Raw genomic sequence first — 9866 nt, forward strand, 5'->3', positions numbered from 1 at the left:
TCATTTTTCAGATGAGGAAAGTATAGCCCAGAGACAGGAAAAAATTTGCCTAAGATTATACTTTTAGAACCCAAGTTCTAGAGAGCCCAGTTCTCTTGATTTTATCATTGTGATGCACAAAGTATCAGAAAACCCGAGTTAAAATCCCACCTCTGATGCATATACTTATAAGACTTTGGACAAGTCACTTGACTTCCATGATCCCCAGTTTCTTGATCTTTAAATCAAGAGTTGGACTAAAGACTTCTGAGGTCCCTTTCATACTCACTCTATAATCCTATGGCCCAGACCTCTTTCCATTACATTTATCATGGAGGGTTTATTTATAAAATGCAAGTTGGTGAGAATTCTACTCCTGACATTCAAAATCTATTTAGGAAATTAGGGTTTGGCCCCAGTGAGAGAAAGCTGATCAATGGCTCTCCTCAACCATAACTAATAACAAATGAGGTTAGATCCCCAGTGCTTTGGGATTGGGAAAAGTTTCTCTAAGCAATCAGGAATTAGAGTTTAAAACAAAAAGGGAAATGAGTAGCAGCTGGGCAGCAGAGGGACAGAAAGTCTTCAGGGGAGAACCCCAACAAGCTAAAGAACAATTAAGCATTCTCACTAGGCTCAGTGTGGATCCTCTATCAACAGAGAGGCCAGAAGATAAAATGGAGGGATTGGGAGGATGTTGACAAATGAGTAGTTCCCAGTACTAGGAAAACTAGTCTAAATAATCCTGGCTGTTATATAGAGTTTATCCCTCAGGAAATCAAGCTATTTCATGGTCTCCAACTGCTTTTCCTGAATTAATTGGGGGATAGAATTTATTATTCTCAATTTACAAAGAAGAAAATTAAGGCAGACATAGAAACATTGATTAGTCTTCCAGGGACTGAAAGAACTAAGACTTTTGTCTTCCAAATCACTTCTTTTCTTTCTATGCCCACTGGTAAAGGATGAGATTCAGTTGAAATATGTATGATATATTCATAGAATCATAGCTTTAAACCTAGAAGAGACCTTGGGATGATATTGTGCACCCCACTGCCATGTTTTATAAGTGAGGAAACAAAAACCCAGAGAAGTTAGGTGAGTTATCCAAGGTTACAAGCTTTATAAAAGGCCAGGCCAAGATTGGAACCCAAGTCCTCTGAGGCCCAAATTGATACCTTTCCACTATCCTACATTGGCTTCTCTGGTAACTGATACTCACCCATATGACATTGTCCAAGTCTGGTACTTGTTCAAATAACTCTCCATCACCAAGTGGCCCACTATGAGGAGCATACTGAAGTATATCAGGGGACTTGTCAAGATCATGACATGCCAGTTTAGCTACAACTGTTTTATTTGCAATCACCTCCATGCCTCTATACCTTCAAAAATAGAGGAGCATGCTTTCAGAACTAGCATTCTTGAAAACTGCAGAAATTTTCCCAAGAATCCATCAACCCAACACTTTCCTAAGAACTGAAAATAATTACTACCCCAGGGGTAATGAAGAGGTTTATAGTGTACATGAAATTATTTCTGAAGTAAGCTTGCAGCCATAATCATCCAATAAAAATGGCATTATGCCTCATTTAGACTATAAGGGCTTGGAGGGCAAGTAGCATGCTGTATTTTTTTTTCTTTGTACATGCAATGCTTAATAATAAACTCCAGGAGTCTCAGAAAATGTCCAATAAGAAACCTCAAAGAATAGAAATCAAAGATACTATAAGGGAAAGGTGTGATTGAAAAAAAAATGGGCTGGTCACATGATGAGGACAAAGGATGATGGATGGAAATCTTAAGTGCTCTGCTGGTATCCCTGTGATGTCAAGAAAGAGAAAGGAAAACATCCCAGCATGTTGGGTAGAGATCTACAGCAAATTTGTGGGAGACCATGGAATGGGCAAATGTGGATGCTGTGATTTACTAAATTTTTGCATTTAAAGTAAGTGATTTAATTAATAATTAATTAAAGCAGTCACTTCATTTACATGGGGGAAGGGGAATTTGCATTAAGAAGAACACAGATCCATATGAATTTTTAGAATATGCGAAGTGTCCTGATCTTGATATGTAGCATTATATAGTCAGTCTCTTCCTTTGGAGTAGTTCACAGAGACTAACAATTCAATTTAATGATTTAGCAAGCATTTATTAAGAATATTCTATATATATATGATAGAGCAGCTAGGTAGTAGAGTGGATAGAGCAACAGGCCTGGAGTGAGGAAGACATCTTCCTGATATTAAACATGACATCAGACACTTAAATTAGCTATGTGACTGTGGGCAAGTCATTTATCCCTGTTTGTCTCCATTTTTTCTTCCATAAAATGAGCTGGAGAAGGAAATGGCAAACCACTCCAGTACCCTTGCCAAGAAAGCCCCAAATGGGGTCATAGAGAGTTGAGCATGACTGAAAAATGATTGACTATACAAGGTACTATGTGCTAGATGCCAGTAGTCTGAAAACAAGAAATGGGACAATCCTTACTTTCAAGAAGCTTATATTCTGCTGATATGTAATCAAAATGCACCCAGAAAAATATTTCTAGAAAGAAGACAAAGATTTAGAAATAGATGAGCCTTACATAGGTCATCTAATCCAACCTCCCCAATTACAGAACAGAAAACTAAGGCCTGGGAAAGAGGAAAAACTTGTCCAGGATCATACAAGTAATAACTAGTAAAGCTATATTTGAAATCTGAGTCCAAAACTCCCAGTCCAATGAATTTTACACTCTTTTCACTCCATAAATCCTATTTAGAACCACTTGATTTAGCTTTAAGACTTCCCTTTAGGGAAATCACTTTAGATGTAGAGAAAGACTCAAAAGTAGTAGAGTCTCTGGGCCATAGATTTCAAACCTTCATCCCAATCAAGCAACTTGTAGACCTCAATTTTATATTATGCCTTCATATTCCCTTTGTTCATCTGATAAATAACTAGATAAACAAGTCTTTGTGTGAGGAAACAACATCTGATATACAAATCAATGAAGAAAGAGGAGTCAGGAAGACCTGAGTTCAGGTCCTGCCTCTGACACAATATAGCAAGTCATATAAATTCTCAGTGTCCCTTGCAACTGAAGATTATAAATTACAAAAAAAAAATGTTGATCTCTTTCCTGTCCTGATAAAATCGCAGGTCCTTGATGATAGCTGGTGAGCACAGTAATATCTGGTGAAGGTTTTTGATTGTTGTTGGGTGTTGTTTTTTTAAGGGCAGAGGAGGTTCTGTGTGAATTGGTGGTTAGTAAAAAAAAAAAGTAGTTAGTGATTAGGGAGAGATGGATAATAAGATAATCTGCTGGATCAGATGAGAGAGGAAATGATCAAGGATACCTGTAGGGAGGGTTGATCTCAGCAAGCAAAAGGACCACCTAATCAGCAGAAAATGAAGAGAAAGAGGAGAAAAGGAGGAGATTCTAGTCAAAGGCTTCAATTTTCTTGATGAAGAAGGAGTTGAGGTGTTCAGCAGAAACAATAGAGAGAGGGTGTAAAGTGGGAGGGTTGAGAGAAGAGAAACCTTGGAATAGCTTTGATTCCACCGGAATCATTAGAGAAAAGTGGTTGTATTTTTTTTTTTGCTGTAGTGAGAGTTTGATATACTACTATTGAGATTAGCTAAGATAAATTTTGGGTTGGTTATGTAGTAAAGAAGATAGAACTCCAAGCCTGGAGTGGGGAAAACTCTTCTTCCTGAGTTTAAATCTAGCCTTAAATGCTTACTAGCTGAGCAAACCCCAGACAAGTCACAACCCTTTTTCCTCAGTTTCTCATCTGTAAAATGAGCTGGAAAAGGAAATAGCAACCACTCTAGTATCTTTACCAAGAATCCCCCAAATGTGGTCACAGAGATGGACAAACTAAGAAATAATTAAACAGAAAAATCTTAAATTTACAGTGAAGCCAATCAGTCCAATTTCATGATTTCCTCCAACTCTGTTCCACAGTATATGAATAGGAACACAGGAAACAGAAGATAGAAACCATTCACGGTTAGAATTTGGCCAGGTATGATCAGCAATAGGTCAAGGGAAGAGGGTTCAAGGGTGGAGAATAGCATAATGTTGAGCTGGTTCAATTAGATACCAAGACAGGGAAGAGAGCAGGGTGTAACCAGAGCTAACATGATATCCTGAAAAAACAGTAAGGAATGAAGGGATTAGAGGTTATATAGATTTAAGAGGAGTGAAGCACAGAGAGTAATGGAAGGATAAAAGATAATGATCAAATAAAAGAAATTCAGAGTTCTTGGATATAAGTGGAAGACTTATCAAAGGTATGAACTTTTGTGTGTAGAGCTGAAGCAAAATGGAAGACTAAATTTTGGGAGTTGAGAAAATTGAAGAAATGGGAAATTAAAGCATTTAAGAGAATACTGGGAAGTATGATTAAGTCCCCTAGAATGAGGGAAAAAAAAGCAGAATGGAGAGAAAGATGGTGTACAGTTACTTAACTAGTTAAGAAATGAAAGAGAATATTATTGGGGTGAGCATGAAGGAATCTAATCAAGGAGACCCTGTTATTAATGCTAGATATAACTGAATCATACTCAACTGGGAAAGCGGAAATCTACAGGAAATGGTCAAGAAACTCAAATGGGCTAATGGGTATCTGATTGGCTCCTGAGACTTTCCTTTTCTCTTCACCCCTACCATCCCTCCATCTGACCTCACCTGTACAAATATTTATCACAGAATGGTGGATTATCATTTATCCCATGAATGTACACCATCACAGGAATTGCTGCACAGTGCTGGTCTTCATCACATGCCTTAATGGTAAAGAACTGAACACTCACAAAGTCAGCCTCCTCCAGATCCAGACGATTAGTGATCATCACAGTTCCACGCTCTGAAACATCAAGACATTTCATTACAAAAGGCAATTACGTATTTCAAAATAGCCCTCACTACAGAAGTCCTTGAAATCTTTAAAGAAAGACCTATGATAAATAAGTATAATAAGGCTTTGGCACATGCCAACATCACCTAAGAGAGAAGTATTCAAGTAGAAGATGCCAGAGGCTTGATTCTGCATTCACCTACTACATGGGTAGGAGAAGCCTCTCTCCATTCATTACTTGACTAAATCATTAAAACTTCCAGGTTAAAACAATCTCTTTCTTTTCTTTATTTCTTTTTTCTTCTCTCTCTTCCTCTCTCTGTGTTTTTCTCTACATATATGTCTCTGTGTATCTCTGTCTGTCTCTCTGTGTCTCCAGTTTGTTCCCTCTCTCTACCTCAGGGGCATCCAGGGTTGGACATTTCATTCACTCATTGTAGTAACTGGAGAAGAGCTGAAGACAACTTTGCCTCCCCTTAAGAATGGTAGCCCTGAGAAACAGATTTGGGGTTTTGTTTTGGTTTCATTTGTCCTTTTCAGTTCTAGGTACAGGAAGTGAAGTCCCACACAATGGAACTGGAGCTGGAGACATGGAGACTTTGGAGCCAAAATTTCAGCTTCTCTGCCAGCATGGAAGTCTTCAGAAGTCAGCATGTAGGGATATAAGCCTAGGATGGCTTTAGATTTAAAAATGGGACTAATGCTGAATAGGTACTGATTTAAACAAAATTTAATCTCTCTCTCTTCCTCAGAAACTAAGGGGGATTTAGAGATGGAGGATTATCCCCCCAGATGTTGGGAGAAATGTTTCTATGTGTTATATCTTTGAAATAAATGTTCTTTTGTAAAGCTAATCTTTTGTGAAATGGTTAAATGCAACTAGGGCCCAAGGGCCCCTAAACTGGAGGAATGCAATTGGTGCTCAATGGAGTCAATGACAGAGACTAGGCACTGTCCAACTTCCTTAAAAGTACAAAGGAAACTTTGGGGGAGAGATGAAATGCAACAGACCTGGCCTTCAAGCAATGGAAGCTGGAGCATCACTGTCACACCAACATTAATGAATAGAATGGACCTAGATTGAAGTCTAATTGACATTCCATAAAATTGATGAATAACTATTGGCCCCTACTTTGGCCACATGAGAAGACAGGACTCATTGGAAAAGAGCCTGATGTTGAGAAAGATAGAAGGCAAAAGGAGAAGGGGACAACAGAGCGATGGCATGAGTAGATAGTGTCATGGAAACAATGAACATGAATTTGGACATGTTTCAAGGAATAGAAGGGTCTGACATGCTGCGTACGGTCCACAGAGTCAGATACTACTGAACAACCAAAAAGGTTGATCCTATTGGCTTCTGGCACAGTAGTAATGAATAGAAAAAGACATAAAGTATTTTCTGATAGGGAGCTATAGGTACACACTATCTCAATGCTTTCCTGTCTTACTAAAAATGATTCCAGAGATTCACTTTGTTTTATCTATGGACAAACTTTAGTAGGAAATTGAACATTTATCTAGTGATTTCAGCCAGTGATTGGCCTGCTAATGGCTCATTCAGGCTCTCTGCTCTACCAAACCCTTTATAACCATTTCTTAAGGTAAGTTATCTGACTAGTTGCTGCATATTTTGGTTTCACTGTCCTTGGACAGTCAAAATCGTGGAAAAACCTGACCTAATCCCTTTATTGTTAAGCATAAAAAAAGTTCAAAGTCTTCCAAATTTTTTTTCTACATAGATAAAGTGAAAGAAGAGGAGGAAGAGAAAGAGGGAGAAGGAGAAAGGAAGAGATGGAGAGAGAAAGACAGAGAAATACGAGCCAGAAGGAAGATGACAAGTTAATGGATGAAAGTAAAAACATTGATTAAGCACTTACTACGTGTAAACTGGGCTTTGTGCCAAAGACTCAGATAGAAAATGAAAAGAATCCCTTTTCTCATGAAGCTCACATTCTAATGGGGGAGGCAACAATAGCAGATTTTAGCTGCAAATCAGAGGAAAAGGTCCCATGGTCCTCAGAATGGAGGGTAATGTATCACTTGTATTGTCATCGCCCCCCATTTCTGATGTTAAACTAACTTGACAGTGCCAAGAAATGGAATGATTTGGTCATTTTCACTCACTCCAGGCTACCTATACAGTTATATTTGTAGCAGAGGCTTGGGAATTCCAGTTGAGAATTTTGAGGAATCAAACTAGCTGGGAGGCAACAACATTGAATTTCATCAAAACCAAAGTCTTACTATTCTCTTCAGTCTCAACTAGATCCAGCTGATTGTCAGCTCCCTGGGGAAAAGGATTCTTTTTTTTTTTAACCCTTACCTTCCATCTTGGAGTCAATACTGTGTATTGGCTCCAAGGCAGAAGAGTGGTAAGGGCTAGGCAATGGGGGTTAAGTGACTTTCCCAAGGTCACACAGCTGGGAAGTGTCTGAGGCCAGATTTTAACCCAGGACCTCCCATCTCTAGGTCTGACTCTCAATCCACTGAGCCACCCAGCTGCCCCTAAAAGGATTCTTTTTGCTTTTTCTTTATATGTCCAGGTATTAGAACAGTGCCTGGCATACAGTAAATGTTTTAATTAATGTTAGTTTACTGATTTTGGTGCCAACTGGAGAGTCCAGCATGCACCAAAATATCATGAATCAATACCTGAACTTTAGAGCTGGAAGGATCCTTAGAGGCCATCTAGTCCAAATGTCTGATTTTATACATGAAGAATTGAGACAGTGAGAAGTTAAGTGACTTACTCAAGGTCACACAGATAGGAAGCAGAAAAGCCAGTATTTGAAAATAGCTCTTTGGACTCTCTGTTCAATGCTTTTCCCCTGGATCCCACTTCTTCCAAGGCCCAAGAGTAATTTCTGCCCCACCTTTGTCAATAGCAAAGTATCTATTCCCTGGATCCAATTTGAAGATGAGACGTCCCATCTGGTCTTCATCAGTAGCTTGGCAGACACCCACAGTTTTGCCCAGTGGAGTTTCTTCATCAAGTGAGATATTGCCTTCTTTAGAGGTAGTTGAATTCACCAAGCTAGGAGTCAGGACTGCTTCTCTGATATTAAATAAACTTATTTAAAGGAAAGAATATTAGAACAACATTGGGAAAGATACATGCCTTTTCTCTTTCTTGTAGAATAAGGACTTGGCACTTTAAATATGTAAATATATATACAAATATATAATATAATGGAAATTTTACCAATATGGAAACAAATATAAAACCACCAGAAAGGTTTTACAAGCTCTTTGGTAATGATATTGTCCATAGGTGGCCTCTTTGAAGGTAGAGAAAGCTAGAGAAGCAGGTTGACAGCTCTGGCCAAGGAATCTAGGGATATATTACTTTGGTAATGCATTCGGTATATGTGATATCCTTCCAATAAAATATCAAAGACAGATCTCTGTTGAAAACTTTTTTTGCTTTTAATGAAAATTATTTTTATGTAGGAATTTTATATCATAGATATTTTTCGAACCTCTGGCCATTTTTTAAAAAATCAGGTGATTTTGTTTTATTTCTGGTGTAGTTTTGTGTTTATTTCCTCCCCTCTCCCTGGCAAAAGTTTTAGAATGCTAAATGTTTAATAATGAATTTCATCTGATTTTATATTCAATTTCCAAGACTGAATTCAAATTATATATTTCATTTCCTTACCTGCAGGTGAGAATAGGGACCTTATTATTTACGTTGATGAGGAAGATCTTTAAGTTTCCCACAATAAAAAGTTCTCCGGGGTCAGCCACTTTAATAACCAGTGAATAGCTTTAAAAGAAGAAGAAGCAATAAGAGAGAGAGTACTTTGGGGTTCAGGGATACTCTAGGCTGGGTCTTCACACAACACTGATTGGTCTAAATTGACCAGTCAAGCTGAATTGGTCAAGGCTACCAAAAGTCATCCAAACACATCGCTTGTTATACATGGTTGAACTGAGTGTTGCTCTATGTATTAGGATCATGTGAGCAGAGGGCTACACCAAGGTTTTTAACTAGCACAGAACAAGGAAGCTTGACCCCAGGGTGCCAACATCCAATGGCTGCCATACTTGTCTGCCTTGCACTCTATGAGTCTGTGGAATCGCTACCCTGAGGAGTTGCCACACCCACCCTTCTGTCTCCCTAATATACCTCTCCCAAGTCCCATATTCTCTCATTCCTAGAGTAGGTGAGGGCAAAATTCACAGGAAGTATCTCCCCATTCTCCTGGCACAGATGTATCTCTCTGACCTCTGTGTTTGCTTCCATACAGAAATTGATAATCCTTGCCAGGCAGCATGGGAAAGTTTAACAGAATGCTAATTTCAGTGCCATTCTATTCCAGATCCTGTGAGAAAGGGGTGCTGGGTGGTGCAGAGGATAGAATACCTAGTCTGGAGTTAGGAAGACCTGATTTCAAACATAGCTGTATAATCGCAGGCAGATCACTTAACTCCTAAGCCTCAGTTTCCTCAATAAATTGGGAATCATAATAGCACCTACCTTCCAGCATTGTTGTGAGGATCAAATGAGACACTATTTGTAAAGTGCTCAGCACATAGTAGGTACTCTACAAATGTTGATTTCTTTCCTTCTCAGTCCTGACTTTTCACAGGTTCATAGGTTTTTAGAACAAGAAAGGATGTCAAAGATTGTCTAGCTCAATAGTCTTATCTTGCAGATGAGGAAACAGGACCAGGGGCAAGGTGACTGACCAATTTCACACAGGGAATGAATGGCAGGGCAATAATTAGAATGCAAAACCTTTGACTCGAAATCCAACTTTATTATTATTAATATAATTATAATAATAATAATATTATATATGATATAATATTATTACATTATAATATATCATTATTCAATGCCCTCATATGACAGCTTAAGGAAACTGAGTCCCAGAGAGGTAAAATAAGGTCTCAGAGAGCAACAGAGTCTACATTTGAACCCAAATCATCTGACGCAAAATCTGGCCACTGCACCACACTATTTCCTACAGAGACACTAAGGAAGTCATTTTTTAGAATCAGTCTTCTAGCCTCCAAGTCCTCCAA

At 38.5% G+C, this 9866-nt stretch overlaps 1 protein-coding gene across 1 annotated transcript in view; it reads right to left on the reverse strand.

The window, feature by feature from the left end:
- LOC103096880 (cadherin-related family member 3) overlaps positions 1–9866 on the reverse strand; it is a 100359-nt gene that overhangs the window by 31144 nt on the left and 59349 nt on the right. The window contains exons 6-9 of the mRNA XM_056806262.1: positions 8494–8601; positions 7709–7905; positions 4664–4841; positions 1202–1364 (exon numbers count right to left, since the gene is read on the reverse strand). Coding sequence (XP_056662240.1) covers positions 1202–1364; positions 4664–4841; positions 7709–7905; positions 8494–8601 — 646 coding nt within the window. The remainder of the gene's footprint in view (positions 1–1201; positions 1365–4663; positions 4842–7708; positions 7906–8493; positions 8602–9866) is intronic.

This window comes from Monodelphis domestica, chromosome 7 (assembly GCF_027887165.1).
Source record: "Monodelphis domestica isolate mMonDom1 chromosome 7, mMonDom1.pri, whole genome shotgun sequence".
NCBI classification, from domain to species: domain Eukaryota; kingdom Metazoa; phylum Chordata; class Mammalia; order Didelphimorphia; family Didelphidae; genus Monodelphis; species Monodelphis domestica.